This window comes from Canis lupus, chromosome 28 (assembly GCF_003254725.2).
Source record: "Canis lupus dingo isolate Sandy chromosome 28, ASM325472v2, whole genome shotgun sequence".
Lineage (NCBI taxonomy): Eukaryota > Metazoa > Chordata > Mammalia > Carnivora > Canidae > Canis > Canis lupus.
Genome location: NC_064270.1, coordinates 21,668,282 through 21,691,245, shown reverse-complemented (window position 1 = coordinate 21,691,245; position 22,964 = coordinate 21,668,282). Strand labels below are relative to the sequence as shown.

Below are 22,964 nucleotides of genomic sequence, written 5' to 3'. Positions count from 1 at the left end.
CTCTCTCAATGAATAAATAAAAGATCTTAAAAAAAAAAAAAGACACATTCTGGGAATAAGAAGTCTTAAAAAATTTGTTAAAATATATCAAAACAAAATTAAATAGAAGAATAAGAAAATAAAGTCAATCAAATCTCTCAGAAAGTAGGATAAAAAAACAAAGAGATGGAAAGTGGGGAAAGAGAAAAATCAGAGGCTCAAAGAGGCCCAACTAACGGCAAATCTTAACAGAAGAGACTAGAAGGAAAAAAACTACTGAAGAAATAAATTTTTAAAATTCCCAGAACTGAAGGATAGGACTTTACAGATTGAAAACGGTTACTGGGGGATCCCTAGGTGGCTCAGAGGTTTAGCGCCTGCCTTTGGCCCAGGGCATGATCCTGGAGACCTGGGATCGAGTCCCATGTTGGGCTCCCTGCATGGAGCCAGCTTCTCCCTCTGCCTGTGTCTCTGCCTCTCTGTGTGTCTCTCATGAATAAATAAGTAAAATCTTAAAAAAAAAAAAAAAAAAAAAAAAGGGTTACTGAATGCTAAGAACAAAGACTAAAAGAAATCTACTACAGAGCACATCATAAAATTTCAGAATGGCAGGGATGCAGAAAAGGTCTAAAAGAATAAAAAAGGGCCCTATACAAAGTCACATGAATCACAGTGCTCTTCTCCTACTTCTCAACAGTAACATGGAGTTACGGACAACAGAGTGATGCTTTCCATAGTTTTGAAGTAAATTATTTTAAACTAGAATTCTAGATCTATTATATGAATATATGAATATGAATATGAATATTAATATCTGAGGGTAAGACACAGGATTTGAGGCTGTTACCTCCTAGGTATCCTTTCTCAGAAAGCTAGTAAGAAGATGTACTCAATGATAAAGGAATAAGTGAAAAAACTGGAAGACACAATGCAGGAAACAGGGATACCACACAGGCAAGAAGCAGAGGAATCCTTGGGTCAGCCTCTGCAGCTGGCCTGAAGAGCAATCAGTCCACATCTGGACTGCAATGGCAGAGGAATGAGAGATTACCTGTTACCTTTGACCCTCTGGAAAATAATATTAAGAAGGGCTTTATAATGTCTCTGAAAAGTTTGGGAAGAACTAAACCAATGTACCCAAAATACTAAGCATATGAAAAACAGAGGCACTTATTAACCCCAGGAGTCAAAGTATATAGAAGAAAGGAAATGTAATCATGGGATACTACCTGGCTCAGCAGTAAACATTTAATAATATAAACACTGAAAGCTGATTTAACAAAGAAACTGTAATATAATCTTTCCCCCACATTTTCTCATCTCTGAAATTGGGATTCATCTCATGATTTTTTTTTTTTAAGATTTTATTTATTTATTCACGATAGAGAGAGAGAGAGAGGCAGAGACACAGGCAGAGGGAGAAGCAGGCTCCATGCCAGGAGCCCGACGTGGGACTCGATCCCAGGACTCCAGGACCGCGCCCTGGGCCAAAGGCAGGCGCCAACCCGCTGAGCCACCCAGGGATTCCCCTCATCTCATGATTGATGGCATCCTACAGTTATGATTGTCAGGGGTTTTCTCTCTTTTAGTGATATACAAAATAATGGTACTTCTTACAGTCAATGACACTGATTCAAGGAAATCAATCGAGGACTAAAATTAATAGACTAAGAAAAAGCAGAACAAAGAAGCTCTTTAGAAATGTGGAGGTAGCGATGCCTGGGTGGCTCAGTCAGTTAAGCATCTGTCTTTGGCTCAGGTCATGATCCCAAGGTCCTGGGATGGAGCCCAGCATCCCAGGACTGTTTCCCCTGCTTGTGTTCTCTGGCTCTCTCTCAAATAAATAAATGAAATCTTTTTTTTTTTTTTTTCTTTAAAGAAAGAAACATGAATGCTAGAAGAAAGTCCTTGCCCTTGGAAATTGGGAGTTCAAAGTGACATTTTAAGTCTTGCAATTATTTGACTTTTTAACTTGTGCTTATATTAATAAGTGTTCATATGTAAAATACAAAGAAATTAATGTGGCAGATGAAAACCAAAGATCATACTGCTTCACGGACTTACAGAAGGAGGTTTATCCACAACAATTCCAGCAAGCAATTGAGATTGGGGTCCTGCTGTTTTCAAGTCATATCGGTTTTGTTCTCGAATCTGAATTGAAATACAATATAAGGTTCTTAGGGGCAACTATGCAGATGACCTTTACTCTCTCTTTTCCCAGAGGCTTGCTATTTGACCACCCAGAGCCTCTTTCGTTCCTGCCTCCACAAAATCCTCTCTGACCATCCCAACAACTCACATTCATCTCTTCCACTCTTCTTAATGGGTGATTTCCTATTGTCTTACGTGGTTCAAGAATTACATTTTCCACAAATGCCAGGGTTCACTTTCACTAATACAGCAACAATATGTTTAATACTACTTCTCTGTGTGAGCCCACTCACCAGTGACTAGCACAGAGCTGGAGGTATTCAATACAAGCTAAAATTATACTGAGTTTCAAATTCTTCTTTATTCAACCCCCCAAGTACGGTATTAATTAGATTTAATCTCACTAGTGATTTGAACATAAAATGGTATAAAAATGCCTCCCCTGGCCACAGAAGACCACATCTTACCTTATTTCTCTTTTCTAGTACCTCATTTGGGTTTGTGTTTAAAGGAACAAACTGATTTGGATCTTCAATTTTGATAGGTGTTCCACTACTAACTTTAGAAGAGTCCTCTGCTCTCATCCACTAAAAAATAAAAAAAATATATAAATGAAGCTTTGTGTTAAGGAAACATAGAAGGTTCTTGGTAACTATTAATTGACTCAAGAAGAGGGAGCATACGCTGCCAATATTTCAAAGAATTTCACTAAGCAGTATTTAGTAGTCAATCACTGTCTATCTCATACTACTTAGAAAAACGCTCACCATCAGCACTCACTTAAAAAAATGTGATTACTATTCACATGACTACTCACTTATATGGCTATTTAAATTTTCTCCTTTTGGGGATCCCTGGGTGGCTCAGCAGTTTAGCACCTGCCTTTGGCCCAGGGCATGATCCTGGAGTCCCAGGATCAAGTCCCATGTCAGGCTCCCTGCAGAAGCCTGCTTCTCCCTCTGCCTGTGTCTCTGCCTCTCTCTCTTTCTCATGAATAAATAAAATCTTCAAAAAAATTTTTTTTATCCTTTTGGCATTTTCAAATACGATGCTCAAATGTTCCAAGAACAGATACAGAGCTTGATCTTGTATTAATTCACACTGAGAGATGGTGCCTGCATTGAAGTTTCTTCAACTGATGGCTAAGTCACAAAAAGGACTTGAGGAATCCCTTACGAGATTGTTTTTGAGACTTCATTTTTTATTTTTGGATGCTAGAAAAGGCCAACCCTCTGACTAGCATTTTACAAAGAGGGTAATTTGGTAGTAACTCCTAATATAATAGAACGATAGGGATGGAAGTCTTATAGAATTCTTCTTCACCCCTTATTATATCACTAAAAGAAGGCTAATATATATCAAGATTAATAATGGCTGGCTATCAGTCTTGTCAATAAAATTAATTCTGGGAAACTTAGGAGTTTAATTACTAGGAGATAAGAAATCTTATAGACTAAGGAAAAACGCTTTCAAGTGTAGGCACTTCCATATCGAATGTTACTAATTTATATGACAGGATGAACTAATTTTGAGTATTTAGAGGATATTTGGCAATAAACACTAAACTTAAAGCAAATCTGAAGCAAAATGTTGAAAAAGATAAGACAACCGATTTCCTCTCTCTACAAGATCCTGCCTAAGGATAACTATGTGCAGTCATTCATGAAGCTTTGGCACTATAACTTGTCGGTAACTTTTATAGCTCTGATTTCACTGGGATAGTACAAACTGCAAAACAGTATCAAGTAATGGAGTAAGAACAGGGCTCCAGAGTCACTGTATGCATTCAAATCCTGACTTTACTATTTACAAATGATTAATCTCTCTGTGCCTCAGTTTTTGCATCTATAAAATGGGAAAGAAAAATCCTCAAGAGAATTAAATGAGAATTCATTTATGGCTCATAAAACAAAGTATTCTGTACAAAGTTTATATCTGATAAATGGCAGGTTATTATTATTTTATTCTGCTTTTCCAATTTTTTAATGCAGAATATTCAATTAATGAGTAAGCAGGCAAAATATTTAGTAAAGGCAAACCACATAAAATAGTGACATACTGTGATTTTGGTCCTGGGACTGGTTTCACCGTTCCGAGACTCTTCAGGCACATTCACTTTCATGTAAGTATTTGGAGAGTTCAGCCATCTTGTTTTCTCACGCTGCTGTCTCTGTGCCATGTACTTGAGAGGAGAGAGTGGCACTGTGTCATCCTCAAAGGAAAAGGCAGTCACAGTTGCTGGGATTTCCACATCACTCTTGTGCCTGGGCTTCTCTCGAATGAGAGGATGCCTATAAGCATAGCCAGTTCTATATCCCTACGAGAGCAAAAAAACCCACATTTGAAACAATCAAAAATGTACCAAACACAGAATTTGGACTCTTAATTCTTTATATGAATGATGAAAAAGACTCATTTGTTGAAAAACAAAGGGGAAAATACCTTTCAAACCCCAGATATCCTCCACATAACACTACAGTTGAAATTAAGCAAATTTCAAGATCTGGTTAAAACGGATTCCAGCTGACAATGTGATTTCCACTCACACAACTGTTCCTGACAAAGGTAATTTCAAAACTGCTGACCAGAAACATTTTCCTAGCTATTTTCCAGTTTTCTGGAAGCCAAATCTCAGTGCTCATTTAAGTCTTTGTTCCTGGGTCTGAAGGCAATCTATCTTCTGACCTTAGTGGAAGAGGATAAAATCTAAAGTAAGATGACATTTGCATGTTTCACCGTATGGTTCTTAAAAATGTGGTAAAATTACACTGGAATGCCTCCCTAGGGTCAAACTCAGCTCCCAGAGGCATAAAGAGGATGTTCCCAGAGAGTCCAAAGGGAGATGGAGGCATTCGCTTTTGAATCTGAAGACATGAAATCCAAGTTTACGTTCAGTTTTTCACCTACCAAATTATCCAGAGTCCTCATCAGCCCTTCAAATTCAATCTCGCCAACCTTCCACTTTTGATGGGAACCTATATTCACTCCTCCTCCTCCAGATGCTGCTACAGTGTAAGTGAAAGCTTTATATTTTTGAGGATCCAGCACAAGCAGATTGTCTACTCCACCTGCCCCTGCTAATGCCCGAACCTGTAATCAATGGCAAAATAGAGATGTACAAGACTGTAAGGATTACAGTATTTTACACCTTTAAAAAGGCATAATTTTAATTCAGCAAATACCTATAATACCTGTTCAGGCTACTAACAACAAAAATAAGGCAATATACTTGTGAAAATAGGCAGCTGAAGTATCTTTTCCATCTATCTGAAAAAGATACCTTCCAGAATTCTGATCCTCCCTGATGGAAAACACATTTAGAGCCATTCCTTTTAGCATATTTCAAGAAACTGAATTCTCTTGCCAAATTTTAAAGTTATCTTGCAGTTTTCCCATGGTTATCCTTTTTTTTTTTTTCTGGAAGTTATAATTTTAAAGGAATATAAATACTATACTGTGAATTTAACGATATTTAGGCAGAGGAAGTCAGCTCGTTATCTTAATCAAGGTTTTCATAGCTTCATTTAAGAAGAGGAGGAAGTACTGCTGAAGCAAAAAAAAAAAAAATGTTGGTTCTTAAGACATTAAAATTGACAGAAGAGTTTTTTCCCCTTTCTTGTGGCCTTTCCAATATATTAAAATTATTACTATTTGCTTCAAAAGAACCTTCTTGAAGATAGAAATTAGGTCTGTTAAAAATACATTCAGCTTCTCTGAGGAAAAAAGTGGTTAATAACTATCCAACCTATTATAATAAGGCTGAGGCTGTGCAATTGTTGTAAACTGCATGAGTTCATAAAACTTCTGGCCTTACTCTTACACTTTTTATGAAAGTAGTTACAATACATTTGATCTTTGATGACTGACAGTGGCCTTTGTTTCTCAATTAGTACCACACCACCACAAGGTAAAAACAGAGACATGTAGAATTATACTATCTTAAAAGTAGGATTATAGGGGAAATGATGTTTATGAGGCACTCAGATTTGAGTGTGTGCATCTATATGTGAAATATTTTTTCCTCCTATTTTCAATTCAAGAGATAACTGAGCTGACCCCCCTTTTATCCAAGTAAAGCAGAACTTCTATTAAAAGCTTAACAAAACAAAATGCTACCAACCAATAGGACTTTGAAAATTAGTAAATACAAAACCCACCTCAACAAGCAAATTATAAAGCAATAAAAAAAAGTGTGTGTGGGATAATTTTTCCTACCTGAATCTCACAGGCCATCTGCACATTAAATATATAATGAAAAGCCTCCTCAACTGTTTCTCCAAGGGCTACCACACCATGATTTCTGAGCACCAGCACCTAAAATAGAATCCCAAAGCAATCACTTTAAATAACTGGCATAGCTCACACTGTTTTTATCAACAGCAACAAAAATAGCTCCTTCGATAGAAACTCTACTTACATACCTTACAACTTGGCCCCAGAACTTTCTGCAGCTGAATTCTCTCCTCCTGGTCATCAAGTGACCCTTGGTAGTCATAATAAGCAATTTCTCCCAGGATGAGGGACTCTTGAGAAATTGGAAGGATCCCACACTTCATGGAGGATACCTATGTGATTGGGTCCATGTCAAGAGGACACAGTTAGTTACTTAATTACACTCTCCTAGGAACCTGATTCTTTAGTCAGCTCAGAAAGCACTCATCTATTCACTGTGTTCACCATTCCAGCCCATCTCCCACTTTATTTATATATTTTTTAAGATTTTATTTATTTATTCATGAGAGACACAGAAAGAGAGAGAGGCAGAGACACAGACAGAGGGAGAAGCAGGCCCCATGCAGGGGGACCGACGCAGGACTCGATCCCAGGTCTCCAGGATCACGCCCTGGGCCAAAGGTGGTGCTAAACCACTGAGCCACCTGGGCTGCCCCCATCTCCCATTTTAGCTCTTCACTTCTTCCAGGAAAAAAAAAAAAACAAAAACAAAAATCACAATTTAGGGGACACAGTCAATTTAAATGTTGTGCCAAATATTATGAAAGAAACTTTGCTCCAAAGAACTCAGTACCCAATTATTAGCTGATTAGTTAAAAATGCCAATGCTATCTCTCCAGTTGTTTCCTACAATGTCAGCATTTGATCCAAAGGCACTTTGATTTTCTGGGTATGCAGAAATTAGTATTTTGAATGTGATTCTGAATGATGGGGTGTGAAAGAGTGCAGGTAGTAAAGTATCACATAAGGGAAACCGTGAAAATAATACATTTCCCAGAGCCATTGTTGATTTTAGCCTTCAACCACTTACAGCTGCTGTTGCAAGTGTATGGATGTGTATCACACACTTAACATCCGGACGTGTTGAATAGATTGCAGCATGGGGACTGAAGCCTGTGTGGTCAATTTTCAAATTAGTACTTCCCTGATCAACCACTTCTCCTATTATATTGACTTTCACCTGGAAAAATCAGAGAGACATATTTAATTGGTACACACATATCAAAGTTTGCCTGTGGTCCATCAGCTAAACCAGGGGGGTGGCAAACCTTTTTGTCAAAGACCAAACAGTAAATATTTTAGACTTTGTGGGCCTCTGATGCAATTACTCAACTCTGCCACTTTATGTAGAGCCATAAAGAACTGTAAAAGAATGGTTATGGCTTTGTTTCCATAAAAATTTATTTACAAAAACAGGCAGTCTGCAACAAAACTTAGAATTTAGTAAGAAGCAGTTTCTAAAAAGCCAAATATGTTTAACTCTTCACTAAAGGTCTGGACAAGTATGGCATTACTGAAATGGCTAGAAAATTTCCATTTGCTAACATGGCAGCACCCAGAACCCCTGTAGTGCCTGCCACTCTAGAGGCCAATGACAGTGGCTACGAGATAATCATGGAAAAATAAAATGCTACACAGTCAGACCCTCTGCTCACATCAACTGAAATTTGCTGACCTCTACCTATAAAATACACATACACTTGTGTGTGGGTTAAAAAAAAAAAAAAAAAATTCCGGCGTGTATAGGGCGGGAAAAAAATGCAAAAGATTCCCTTCAAAACATGGATAGGTTTACTGATAATCAGACCAACTTCATTAGTTTCTTCAACTACCTTGTTTTTCTTGATCCCTAAAACTTTTCTTAAAAAAAAAAAAAAAAAAAATCAACATAACTTTCTAAACTCTTTCCTATTCATTATCAAACGTTTTTTCCATCCATACCCTCTCTTGTTCTGTCCTGTACTAAAAACTAAAAGCCGTCAGAAAAGCACAAAGCAGCATAGAAAAAGTAACACAGAAATTAAAATTTATACCAGATTGGAAGCTGTGGCTTCAGAAAAAGACAGACCTCTAGGAATTATTATTATGTGGTCTTGCTCCTTACTTATCCTCACCTGGAAGAAAGAGAAAAAAAATAGAGAATTACTATGAAGGTGTTCGTATTTTGCAGTGTGAATACTACTGGGAATATATTTGCAGTGAATAACTATGTAAGAGATTGCAGGTGGAGGGAGGGTGGTGGAAATTAAAGGTGTGCAACAGGAAACTTTCTTTGAAAAGTTTTCTTTCCTCAACACTCAAGCGCTTGCTAAAAATTTCTGACATAGTTTCTCATTTACTGGACTTACCTGAATTGTCATTCTGGGAGCTCTAAGGTGGCTCAGGGTCAGCTACATTCACGAGAAAATATGAAACGAACGTGGTAGGGACTATAATCTCAATTTACAACACGGAAATTAAGAGAAAAGAGCAGAAGAAAGAGAACTGAGTCTCTTCCTGGGAAGGAGCTGAGAGAGAGATGCAGGGCAAAGGGAGGAGTGGCCAGAGGGAGAAGAGCTGCAGGAAGATGGACCTTGCAGCCCCGCCACTTCCACCATGGTAGTTTCATACTTTTTTGCTTCCAAATATGGTCTGGCTTTCAATTGTGACAACATGAAAACAAATGACAATGAATGGAAGAAATATACTTAACTAAAGCCCAGGGAGGAATTTTCTCCGACCCCAGCTACCTTCTTGGCCCCAAGTGCTTTTTTTTTTTTTTTTTTTTTTCCCAAGTGCTTTTTAATGACACTCACACTCAAATATAATTAATATGGATAGAGAAAACTTTGCCAGAAGGATTTCTTCTCGGATAGGTTCTACAGCCGGTTTGAACTACAGGGACAAGGCAGACAGAAAATGGAGAGGAAAGCTAGGTCAACTGCAGCCTCTCCCTTGGAGAGAAGGTTTAAATCAGGAGTTGGCTGTAACCCAGCATGCAAGATTCAGAAGATGAAGTCTGACAGGACTTAGGAGTAAAAGAGAGAAGAGTACAGCTGCCTTCTAGCTGGGATTTCTAAAAAAAGGAATTGAAAGTCAAAGGACTCACGGAGATATATGTATTTGCCAGCTGTGCCCATCCAAACAAGTCCACAAGTCTGTACAGGCTGGCAAGCTTACAGCGAGTCAGTTTTTCTCCCTTCACATATGAGGATGTATCTGCCCCAGGAAGGTCATTGATAGGTGTGACCATGCCGAGACCTAAAAGGAAAAGTTATGGGGAGAGATTCTCATCAAGTAATGTGGTACCTGGAAGCAACCTGAGTCTGGGAGTGTCCCAGCCTTGTAAATAATGATGGGAAACTTCTCAATCCACACAATGTTTCATTAGGTTATCTTCCTCCAGAGAAGTACACAGAGAGTTAAAATGCACATCAGCAATCTTTGCTATTTCACCTAGTACTGGACTGTGAGGGAGGCAGGCTCAGGCCACCAGGGGAAAATGACCACGTGATCCCAACGGCCAAAGTGTTATTCATACTGAGGTTATTGCTAATTTTATGATGAAAAGATCTCAACAGAAAGCTACTTTCCTAATAGCCCTTTTGACTTTTAATCAAACAAAAATGATTTAAGATGGAGAAGAATGCATTCAAATTGCAGTGTGCCTTCAGCTGTCACTAGGCAACAAAATCTAGTCTTGGGCTTTAGTGACCCAACTGCTAAACTCCAACTGTGACCAAGTTCCACTTTTTCTCAGTCTTCGTTCTCCTTGACACCATTCACCACCTCTTCTCTGGAATTCTTCTGCAGGCCTGTGTGACACCACCTGGACCTCTCATTCCCCTTTCACCTGCTGCTGCTTCCTCTCTCAACGAGCTCTCTTCTCTTCCTCCCACTTGTGACTCCTTCCCAAAGCTCAGTCCTCCACTATGCTCCATTCTCAGTTTATTCTACCCCAGGAAAACACTACAGACTCCGGAGTCTACAGTTGTCACTTCTGTGCAGGAGACAGCCTGATCTCCATCTGTGACCAGGCCCTCCTGCCCCCATCCCCTTTGGCTGGCTGCTTCTAACTGCCTACAACATAATAACATACAAATTAAAAAGGTCTAAAAAGGTTTTATTTCTCCACTTTTTCTTACCTTCTCACTCCTTAGTCTTCTGATACTGATGGTACTACAGTTCGACAGGCTCACACAGGAAATAACCTTCCCTGGACCACCATATGTAGTTCATCACCATATTCCATCATCCTTTTCCTTACAAGTTTCCTTATTCTACATCCTTGAGTTCAGGCCTCACCTCACATGAAATGCTGGCAATAAGCCTTCTCATTCCTGTCCCTGCCTATAGCCCCTCTTCTTGTAAATCTATTTCACATAAAAGTCACCTTCTGCCTCACTGCTCCCCTGCTCAAAATTCTGCAAAAGCCCCAAACTTGAAGGCCTACAAGGGGCCAGGAAATCATGTAAGTGCCTAAACTGGGCCCCTGCTGCAGCCTGGAGGCTCCTAGAGAGGCTACAAGCTGAAGGGGCAGCCACCATTCTGCCATCAGCTGCTACCACGTGAGAATCTGAGTTCAAGGCTATCAGAACTTTTAAACAGAAGTCCCAAGTCGACACTCTAATGTGAAATCTTCTCATTGTGAAATGTTGTGAACTAATTCAACAAAATAGCTTCAATATGTACACCATACAAAATAGTATAGTTTCTAATAAAATTTCAGAGGTAGCCATGAATTGCTCTCCCACTTTCCCTGCCAACTTTAACTTCTGCTTTCCACAGCACAACATAAATTTTCCAGCCAAATTGGCTGATTTCTATTCCCTGACCTCTGAACCATAAGACACAAATTTCCTGCTGCCATGCCTTTGTACATTCCAGCCAGCAACCTTGGCAGGTCAGCTCCCCTTTCCTGCTATGGTATCTAGGGCACTCACAGGATAGCTCCTCTTATTATTTTGGTCTTCCTTGACCAGTCTTCCTCTTCAAATTTTTGAAAATTTCTCTTTAGGCTGTTTTCTTCTCTGCCTATACCTTCTTGAATGATTATTTAATTGACGTACACAGCTTTGAGTAATACTCCTCTATGTCCATCTGCCAAGCCACTCCCTTAAGCTGTAGGACTGTATTTCCAACTGCTACAATGTCTTGGCAACTTTGGCATGCCTAAGGTTGAACTTCTCCATTTCCCAAGCCAAAGAGATCCCCAACTCTGAACATTCCTATTTTTGTCTAATAATACCACGGAACTTCCCAGTTAGTTCTTCACACAGAAACTACAGAGATCTTTCTATATCACCCTCTTGCTTAAAATGGCTTTAAAAAAAAAAAAAAAGATTTTATTTATTTATTCATGAGAGACACAGAGAGAGAGAGGCAGAGACACAGGCAGAGGGAGAAGCAGACTCCCTTTGGGGAGCCTGATGTGAGACTCGGTCCTGGGACCCAGGATCACAACCTGAGCCAAAATGCAGATGCTCAACCACTGAGCCACCCAGGCAACCCTAAAATGGCTTTTCAAGATTAGAATACAATCCAGACTCTGGCTGCAGACTCTGGCTGGGAAACCTTCTGGCTGAAACTTAATTGAGGCTTTGCCTAGGTTTCTGACCTCACTTTGTTCTACTTGCCCCCCACCAAACCATGCTCTTCAGATCATAATCTTTCATTTTTGTTCCTTGAAGAGACTGCCAAATTAATGCTAACCTTATTTCCATCTGACACCTGTATTTATTCTTTCTACCTGGAACATTTTCTCTCAATATTGGTATGGTTCGTTCTTTCTTACCATTCAGATTTCAGTTTAAATGTCACCTCTTCAGAGACTCTCCCTCATCACCCAATCTAAAGTAGACACCTAGTTCTTCTATCAGATCACCATCTATTAATTATCTGCATGGGACTTCCTATTATCTTACCATTTTCTTAGCCTATTCTCTGTCTCCACAAGCACAGGAAAACCGTCCGTCTTATCACAGTATCCCCTATCTCTAACAGGGTGCTTGGAACGTAGCAGATACTCAATATTACAGAAAGAGCAAAACAAACCCAACCTTCAAATTTTTGTTTCTTCTCATACAATGTTTCTCCCAAGCTGGAAGAGTGATTTTAGAACTCACAGTTCTTCCCCTCTATCCTCACATCACTACAACACATCAAATCTGTTACTAAGTTTTCTCTACTCTTTCTTGGCTATGCCTTTCTCATTGATCTCTTCCTTTTTGTACCCACACTCCTATTTTAGTTTAAGCACTTACACCTCACATCAAGACTCTTTCAAAAAATTTTTTTACCCAAATACGTATGTGCCAACATACTGGTCCGCTCTGAGTTCTATGAACATACCTTTAACCTAGCAAGTTTACATCATCCCGTCTCTTTTTATGCTATCCCTCTATTTGGAAAGTACTTGAATTCACTGACTCCTACTTATAAATCTTTAACCAAAAAGAAACAAAGAAGTGAAGAAATGAAGGAAGAGAAGGAAAATGAAAGAAAAAAGAGAAAAAGAAAATCCTTGACTCTGACATGAAGCAGTCCCTGACAGTACCTTCTGGCACTCCGTATCTTTCGGGTATTGCAGTGAGTTCTGTACATATCTTGCTGAGATATAAAGTACTTAGAGTGTCCAGCTCACCAAACCGGTGCTCTTACCAAAGAGCTGTTAAATAAATAAAATGTCCTCACCCCTCTTTTATACCAAATTCTAACTACTCCACTCTCTAAAGCCTGGTTAATTCACACCTCTCTTTTTCCATAAAGTTTTTTCAGTCTACTTCAGCAGTAGTAAGTCCCAACTCTGTCTGTGTTCATAGCATAAAGCCTTATAAAAGGTCATTAGACAATTTCTTATGAACTGCTTTGTAATTTTTCTTCTATAGTTACTTTGCAGTTTTAATCTTCTTTGCACTCATGGAATGTCTCAACTAAAATTACACACTTATCTAGGACAGGGCCCTTGTCTTATAACTATTTTATAGTCTCACAAAGTCTAGTAAATGCCTAGTTGATAAGAAAGGGTAACAGATTTCAACATTATGTTACTCTAAGTATTAGATGTTATAAACTTAAGAACTGAACCAGAGCAGAATATGTTGCCAGAGATGTACAGTGTTCAAAGTAGAGATAAAATTATAATTTTTTAAACTTTCCAAAACTGACGTACTGAGGGGAGGTGAAGTGAAGCCCGAGAAAGAATTGGCCATGATGTAATCTGCAATCTGCTGTAATGCCAGCAATCCAGTTGGGTTATGGCCTTTCTTCATCTGTTCTTGAATAAGGCATTCCAGGTCTTCCCGAAAGGCCTGAAACACACAAAATAACCACTAAGCACATACATCTCACTTGGAGCAGAACGATCCAAACATAACTTTCTCTATAATCAATCTTCTTCCCATCCCTCTTTTAAATAACCTTTCATCTTCACTATTTTAAAACAAATATAAAACACAAATAATAAAACACTGGAAGAAGAAGCATGCTTTCAGAGGAGGAAAAAAGTCATTACAAATTCTTAATCTCAAAGAAAATGAGCTATTATAACATCTACAATAGACAGCTATAGATGAAGCAACCCTGTTAACAATATGGAACTAGAGTACCAGGTATAGACTGATGCACAAAGAGAGCTATTCCTTGCTCAGCAGCCTCATTATCTATGTTAGGCTAGAGTCCCTATTTGAATAGGGGCAAGGTTCTGACTCCAGACTGCCTCATAGCAGAAATCTTCACTAAGACATACTAAGTATAATACGGCTTCCATTTTATGATTTCCATGGCAATTCCCTAGTTCCACAAACATTGAAAGCAAACTGATAAGAGTTGAGAGCTGATTACACTCTTTCTGTAACACTGTGCTAAAGAAAGGACATTTTCCCCCCAACTTTGGGCACTATATGTTCCTGTTCTGGAATTCTGCTGTATCTTTTCTTTTGGGGGCTTATGTGCATGTGTCAGAAACAGTGTTTATATAAATAAAAATTCTGAACATTAAGAGAAACTCTTTATTCTAGTAACTCTTTAGTTGATAATATGATTCATCATCTGAAATCTTGCTCAATCCTTCACATTACTTGAAATAGCTCATTTTTTATTTCGGTAACACCCCACCAATACTTATTTTATTAAATTCATTACTCGTTCTCTTGCTCAAGCCTTTTTTCATTCACTTTAAACATGAAAGCTCTTGCAATATAAATCCTCTAAACCTTGATCTTGGTTACATGCAAAGCAGAATGCCTGCCAGATATTAAACTCGACTTCCCCCCCACTTCACCTAAGAGGGAGAAGGCATAAAACTGCTTTGGAATCACTACCTCCAAGAGAAGTACATATGAATACCTTGGAGATCATTAAAGTAATCTTTATCAGAGGGGTGAATTTCCTTTGAGTCACCAACAGTAGCCTTCCTTGTAAGGATGGGAATAAGATCTCCTGGAGTCCCTGCTTAGATGTAGCCTTGCTTAGAAAATGGTTGAATAACGCAGAGGTTTTCAAAAAGCATTTTTTTTTATTATTTTATTTATTTACTCACGAGAGACAGAGAGAGAGAGAGAGAAAGACAGAGAGAGAGAGAGAGGCACACACAGGCAGAGGGAGAAGCAGGCTCCATGCAGGGAGCCTGACGTGGGACTCGATCCCGGGTCTCCAGGATCACGTCCTGGGCTGAAGGCAGTGCTAAACCATTGAACCACCAAGGCTGCCCTTCAGAAAGGATTCTAAAAAAAAAGGGGGGGGGGATAGGAGCTCATAGTAGGAAGGAGAAATGTGGTTTGAGGCTATGAGGTTGCAGATATTAGGACCAGTCCTGACTTAATGATTATGTTGCTTTTAGAACAAGTTGAGAGGTATCTGTGATGTGAACTGAAAGAGCTGAGTGCTACCAGTTGTAATCTTAGGAGCTCAACCATGGGGCACCACAGAACACCCTAACTGAGCTTAGCACAGGAAGAGGGAGGTCATCCTTCCCTAATGCACCATGGTGGCCTGAACAGGCATGTCGGTCAACAGTGAACTTGCATCTTCCACTGGACAGGATAAGACTAGTTTTCAACACCACTACCACATGCAGGGAGGTACAGTGGCTATGATGGACTGTATGGACTTTAGCATGACTCACATATGCACATGCACACATATGTACATACCATCTCTTGAATACAGAAGTCACTGATGAACCCTTTTGGACTAAGCCACTAAAGTTCTTGGGACAACTTAGAGGGGAGTAGAAATTCCAAGAGAAAAATGCTGTACTTTCTACTAATACAGCAGGTGGATGTTTGAGGGATTAATTTAAAAAATACTAGTGACAGGGGCACTTGAGTGGCACAGTTAGGTATCCAGCTCTTGGTTTCCACTAAGGTTGTGATCTGAGGGTCGTGAAATCAAGCCCCATGTCAGGCTCTGTGCTCAGCAGAGAGTCTGCTTGAGATTTTCTCTCCTCCCTCTGCCCCTCCCACTTGTGTTTGCTTGCTTGCTTTCTCTCTCTGTCTGTAAAATAAATAAATAAATCTTAAAAAAAATAATAGTGACCATATTTGAATTCTGAGTTCATGGACCAGTTTATACCATGGTTTTTCTTTTACAAATTTGAGGCTTGTTAAATGTTAATCATCAGCACAATTATACAAATTCTAAACATTAATTCCATTGCCTGTATCTACTCCATTTTAAATATATTATTTAAACCAGAGAAACTATCCTATAAAATATCCTCTACAAAGAAACATTACACTAATGAGAAGTCTCCATTAATAAATTTCCAAGACTTAGTGAACATAAAATGATTGTGAGCAAGAGTATTTTTACTTTATTTAAGGCTGAAAAGAAAAGAATCTTCCAGATATACTCATTTATCTTTATAGAAACTATAGAAAACTTTTGAATACCTAGCAATGGGGCAGTCTACTCTTCTGCAACTTTATCTTCCCTTCAAAACCCAATTTTATTTAAACTTTCTTCAGCTGAAAGCAGCTTTAATCAAGATTCTTTCATTCAGTTAGAAAAAAAAAAAAAAGATACCTACAATGGGTACCACTCATTATTTACATTGTAATAGCTCTGAGAAATGGGCAGCATTTTATTGAATGCCCCACTTCATATTGTTCCAGGAATAAGTTAAGGTAGATTTCATAGATTAAAACTATACAAAAATAGTTTAGAAAAATTAAGCTAAAGAGAAGAAATAAGCATAAGAAGGTTAGTCAGAGCCAGGATGAGGTTAAGATACAAAGTACATGCTATAAAACTGCAGACATTGGCCAAATTTTATCTAAACTCTCAAGCAGCCAACATAAATTAAGATAATCTGCTCAATTATGCTGATATACAATGGCTTTAAGATTAAAAACCAACCAGATGTTCAGGAGAATCACAACTATTTATGAACTGATGAAATGCTTCTGCTGGGTGGGATGAGAAAGCTAAATATGAAAGGTTGAAAAATTTGTTCAAGGCAGTAAATGTCCAAGGCACAAACTCAGGTCCAACGCTATTTTCATCAGTAAAAATGCTTTTTCCACTTTCATACATCCCACAATATGGTGATCACCATTCTAAAGCTTTGGGATGATCCATGGTGTCACAGAATGATGTATAAGCCCTCTAAAATCAATTAAGAGAAAAATATTAATTTCCCCTTTAAGGCTAGTAAATAACTTCCACACAGTATAGGAAAATAATTTTCAAAATAAATGAAATTTCCTCAGCCTTTTTATACAGTTGAAAGTGCTTCAACATATAAGAATTCTTCTATAACCAAAGATTTAGTATTTTTGCCATGAACATTTATAATTCATTTTTAATGTTTCAAATATTTTTGAAATATTATTCAGATAATTACCTAAGTCATAAAACAATATAGAAACTAATGATACAAAATTATTTAAGCTGGTTTAAAAATTTATCTATAAACATATTAAGCTTGAAAATATTGTATTAAAAGAATAAAAATTTATCTTTATCATGACAGTTAATCATGTTCCTACTAAAATTCAATGTTAATAAAATAGTCCTTTATAGTTGATTTTCACAACAAAGTCCTGAGGATAGGCAATGAATGATTTGCTCAAGGCTGCATAGCTAATAAATAAATGGAGTAAAGATTGAAATCTGGAACTCTGCTGGGCACAGGATCTTTCCTTAATTTATAGGAGATGGGTTGTATCACTGAAACCAAATACAACTAATTAAAGCAGCAGGTATGTTGTGATCAGAAATACAGAGTAAACTTCTTAGGCTAGATTACAGCATTATTTTGTAATGGAGGAAAAAATTTTAAAGCAGCAGATTATGATGATACTTGCCCTCTTACAGCTAGGAATTCTCCCATCAAAGTAGAATGAAAAGCTAACTTATACACAGGGCAGTAAAATCATATGCTGGGCTTCTAAAGTCACACTGAATCAACAATTCTCTAGAGTGTCCACTAGAGAAGAATCAGGTTAAAAGATCATGGGACGCCTGGGTGGCTCAACAGTTGAGTGTCTGCCTTCGGCTCGGGGTGTGATCCTGAGTCCAGGGATCGAGTCCACATCAGGCTCCCCAAGGGAGTCTGCTTCTCCCTCTGCCTAGTCTCTGCCTCTCTCTCTGCATCTCTCATGAATACATAAAATCTTTGGGAAAAAAAAAAAGACCAAACAGCATATATATAGAGAGAGCAGAAAAGAGGAGGTCATGGGAGTTTTTACACCTTCAAAGCATGAATACATGAATGTGAATAAGCCAGACTACCCACAGGATGATAAATTCTTTGTGACCTTCTGAAACCAAAATATAGTCTAAGGGAATTATGATTACATAATCTTCCAAGTGTTGTCATAAAATGCTTTAAATCAGCAATATTGTATACAACTTATCCATACAATTTTCACAAAAATACTTGCCTACTATGTGCTAGGCAATGCACAACTTGCTTTTATGTTATTTAGTTGTCACAACAACCCCACAAGGTTCATTTTACCAACAAGGAAACCGAAGCTCAAGTTAAGTGAGTTTCCTAAGTCACATAGCTAATATGTGGTGGTGAACCCATATCCAAGACAAGCATCATGTGCATATATGTATGTATAAAAACATTCCTATAAACAGATTAAAACTGGAAGTGAGAAAATAGGCGGACTCCTATAAGGTCAAGATAGTCTGGTACTCCAGAATCTCTATAATTCATCTTGTGACTTTTTAGCTATATCTACTGTACTACCTTATGCTCCAGGTTAGCTTATGAGGTTTGCTCACCACTCTCTGATCACAATCTGTACTTTCCTATCCCTGCTCACTCTATTTCATCAAAGGGAAATGCTGGCTTCCTCTGGTCCTTTACCTATCAGTTTTCAGTCTTTATCACACTCATCTTAAATGCCACCTTCTTCTTGGAGTCTCTCCTTTAATCACCCCAATTAGGTGGGATCTCAATTTCTTTTCTCTCCCACCTGCCCTAAATTCTTTTAACGTTTGCCTTTACTATACTTAGGGTACCTGTCATATGACTATGATTTGCTTTTCCCACTCTACTGCACCATGATATGGGATGTTGGGGCTATTGACTCTCACACTTCTAGAGCTTCCTTCATCTTTCAGTGCTCAATGAATAAAATTTTCCCTTTCTTTTCCTAAAACATAAGGAAAGAAAGTAAAGAATCTGATCTTAATCTTGACTGAGTTAATGATAGCAAAATCCATCTCATAGATTTTCAGCACTGGAATTTGGGGCTCTAGAAAACGATCTTAAAAGTCTGTTACTTGAGGGATCCCTGGGTGGCGCAGCGGTTTAGCGCCTGCCTTTGGCCCAGGGCGCGATCCTGGAGACCCGGGATCGAATCCCACGTCAGGCTCCCGGTGCATGGAGCCTGCTTCTCCCTCTGCCTGTGTCTCTGCCTCTCCCTCTGCCTGTGTCTCTGCCTCTCTCTCTCTGTGTGACTATCATAAATAAATAAAAATTAAAAAAAAAAAAAAGTCTGTTACTTGAATAAGAAATTCTTCCTGTGTAGTTAGGTCTGTCCATCATCTAACAGGAGAAATTCATCTTTTTTAATAAGAAATGAATCTTCACTGACTTACAAATTTTTGAAAAGTCATTTAATTCTTCAACTCAAACAAAATTCTGCTTGAAAACTTGGTTTGTCTCCAGAGCATTATAGTTTGGACAGCTCTCTCATTAAACACATGTCTAAAACAGTATGGTAAAAAAAAAAAAAAAAATCACTAGATGAAAAACAGAATGTTTAAGTTAAAAGAGGGTGTCTTAAAAGCCCTATCTGAATCTTATACCTTTTTATTTTATATATGGTCAATAGTGAGGTAGCAATCCTATAAATGCAGAATTCATAAGGTATGGATAAAATAAATAGGATTATAAAAACATGAAAGATGTGGAAACCTGAGATTCATGTAGGTGAGAGTGTACTTAAGTACATACATATTCATGTATACTAAAAACCAAAGGCAGAATTTTCTTGAAGTATCAGACCCTAGCTTCTGTATCTAGGATCCGGGCTTTCAGGAGAAAGGGGTATTAGATGAAAGGTGTTGTAAATCACAGAAAAGAGGGGAGGAAAAATCACAGAAAAGAGGACCAATTTGATAAAAGAAACTGAGCTGATGCAATTATTTCAGTTAAGGCTTTAAGAAAAAAAGAAAAAATCACATAGGCTGATTTCTAAGTAATGTTTATCTTCTGGACATCAAGTAACAGAATACTGATAAATTTCACAGATACATTTTAAATAGTAATATCCGGATGTTCTACCTCAATAATAATTACTAGAGAAAAAAGTTGGAGCAAAAAGAAAAAAGATTACAGACTTGTCTCCCAACGCATCCTGCAATTATGTTATTAGATATCTCCCAAGCGTGATTAGGAGAGTATCAAACTTACTTAGAATTTCTCCATTAAGAAATGTATTCATTTGGAAATAGATTACCACTGGTCCTGTCGAAAGGAGAAAAAACAAATAAACCAAATTTTCTTCTGGATGGTCTTTGTCCTCTGCCTAAGTCTTAATATGAAGCTAAGGGCTGGAATAATAGCTTTTCTTGAAGCTTGTTTATAATAAAAATGCAAACAAAATCAATGAATTCTTGTATCTTACAGTTCCAAAATGATCAGATAAATCATGGTGGTTTTGATCAACTAATCTAATTAAGGTGCCCTCAACTTTTTTTCATTAGAGAGTGAGGGAAGGAAGGACAGAGGGAGGACGAGGAGAGAGAATCTTAAGCTGGCATGGAGCCTGATGCAGGGCTCAATCTCACAACCCCGAGATCATAACCTGAGCTGAAATTGAGAGTTCAGCCGCTTAAATGAGCCAACCAGGCGCCCCATCACCACCCTGGTAACATGTTAGGCCTTACAGCAATACTCTAAAAGGTGAAGTTTCTCCTATCTTCAAGTAAGCTTGTAGCATTACACACATTGCCCTGTTATTAAGAAGTGTCAATGTGCCTGATGTATCACCACGTATATATTCCTGTTGTTCTATCCTTCAGAGTACCATTGCACTACCTTATGCTCCAGGTTAGCTTATGAGGTTTGGTCTATCAAGCAGTCTAAACTGCTTCTCTTAACAGTAAGGTTTAAGAACACTGATTCTTCTTCTGAAATCCACCAAATGTTTTCCATATTAAGCTGTCAAGGTCAGCAGGAGCCTGATGGACAACATTCAAATGTTTAATGTTTAATGACTCCAAGCCCACCCAGCTATATATCCATCCATCTACATAGAACTTTATTAACTATCTACTATGCACAATGTCCTTCTAGTTTTTTAACTTGCATGCTTCCTTAAGATTGGTGAAGCATCATTTAATTCCAACGGTTTGCCCTGGACACTTCATTGTGAGATAAGGGGGTTAATGATAACCTAGGGTCTCCGTAGACATATATATGAGGAGTGTATTGGTCAAAAAAAACCTTGTTGATTCTCCCTAGTATATTAATGTGATCTCTAGCTAAACCTAGTTTACTTACCAGTGCTTAATTTCTAAGACAAATACTGTATTATATAAAGACATTTATGTATATATATATAAAAATATATGACAAAAAGATTAAATTCCTAGAAAGAAGTAATAAAGTAATACTTGGGAGTCTGGATGAGACATACTTTTATTTTCTTAGCTCAAGGCAATAAGGTACTGTGTTTGTCATCCAAATTTACAGACACCAAAATATCTTATGATTGAAAACTCTTCTTGTGTTGGTTACATTAACCTAAGCAACAGAATTTGAAGATGAATAAAGCAATAATAATATACAGGTAGAGTTTTTTCATTGTTACTGAATGCTTTAAGTGGTACAGGCTATTGGTTAAGAGTGTGAGGTTTAGAGTTTACATTCAGAGACCACCATTTAACTAAACTTGTAAAAACTTCAGCAAGTTACCTAATGCCTCTAAGTTTCAGTTTATTCATCTGTAAACTAGAGATATTAATACTTATTTTGATTGAGTTGTTTTGATACATAACAGGTGCCCATAAGTATTAATAAGGGGCTTAAAAAGAAGTATTATACTTTGTTTTTATTAGTTTCTCTATTTTCCTTCTCAGGTAATCAACATTTTAAATAGAAGGCTTATAAACTCTTTTCCTATAAGAATTAGTAATATCTTTGATTTTGATCTTTACTGGTTATGCGTTCTAACAAGAGTAAACCGCAATATTCATAGGAGACCCACATAAGTTTTAAGAGAATTGTATTAGCAGAAATACCACAAGCTCAGGCATAAAGGAATAAAGATAATTCCAAAAGAAAATAAATCTTTGAAACTCGAAACCTCTACAAGAAGGAAGTTCACTGAAAAAAAAAAAAGAAACACGGGACCCTGGGTGGTGCAGCGGTTTGGCACCTGCCTTTGGCCCAGGGCGCAATCCTGGAGACCCGGGATCGAGTCCCATGTCGGGCTCCCAGTGCATGGAGTCTGCTTCTCCCTCTGCCTGTGTCTCTGCCTCTCTCTCTCTCTCTGTGACTATCATAAATAAATAAAAAAAATTAAAAAAATACAAAAAAAAAAAAAAAAGAAACACAACAACATAGGCTACCATTCAAAAAAAGGAAAGATGATTCAGGAGGTAGAACGAAAAGTCCAGAAGGCAGAGCCACTAGCTAGAGTGACCCTCTAGAAATAGAAGGACTGGGTCTCCATCAAGGGAACTTCCAAACATTTGCTCAGATAGATTCCACAATTACTATGGACCAGTTATTCCTTTGTACCTCTAAATTCCCCCTTTTGAGTAGGAATATCTATATAGCAGTTATCTTTGCCTACCCCAGCACTGCCTGTGTGTGAGAGCAGATAACTTGTCCCTTTAGTTCTCAGGTATCTAGACTGAGAGGAACTGTACTAAAGAAGCTCCACTTAAGAAATCACACTGAGGAGCATCATCTGCAGCTGGAACAGAGGTAGACTGAATTGTAAAATTCTGGATTCAGGTAAATACTGTAATAAGATGAGTCTTTTGCAGGGGTGTTAGGAGAGAGTGAGTGCATTTTGCATATGGAAGGAGGGTAAATAAATTGTGGCACACTACAGTGCTTTTAAACTAAATTGTGATCAAAGTAGACAATCCTCCCTTTAAAAGGAGAATCTTAATTCCTCTCTCCATGTATATGAGCTGAAGTT

The 22,964-nt window shown here is 38.0% G+C and overlaps 1 protein-coding gene across 13 annotated transcripts in view; it reads right to left on the bottom strand.

Annotated features, from left to right (window-relative positions):
• Positions 1-22,964, bottom strand: part of ADD3 (adducin 3) — a 124,978-nt gene that overhangs the window by 5,339 nt on the left and 96,675 nt on the right. For all 13 annotated transcript variants that reach the window (XM_049103595.1, XM_025467167.3, XM_049103596.1 and 10 more), the window contains 10 exons: positions 13,514-13,652; positions 9,452-9,603; positions 8,397-8,477; positions 7,394-7,543; positions 6,552-6,695; positions 6,346-6,444; positions 5,038-5,220; positions 4,190-4,447; positions 2,598-2,717; positions 2,044-2,130 (listed from right to left, as the gene is read on the bottom strand). In XM_049103595.1, the coding sequence (XP_048959552.1) occupies positions 2,044-2,130; positions 2,598-2,717; positions 4,190-4,447; positions 5,038-5,220; positions 6,346-6,444; positions 6,552-6,695; positions 7,394-7,543; positions 8,397-8,477; positions 9,452-9,603; positions 13,514-13,652 (1,413 nt within the window). The remainder of the gene's footprint in view (positions 1-2,043; positions 2,131-2,597; positions 2,718-4,189; positions 4,448-5,037; positions 5,221-6,345; positions 6,445-6,551; positions 6,696-7,393; positions 7,544-8,396; positions 8,478-9,451; positions 9,604-13,513; positions 13,653-22,964) is intronic.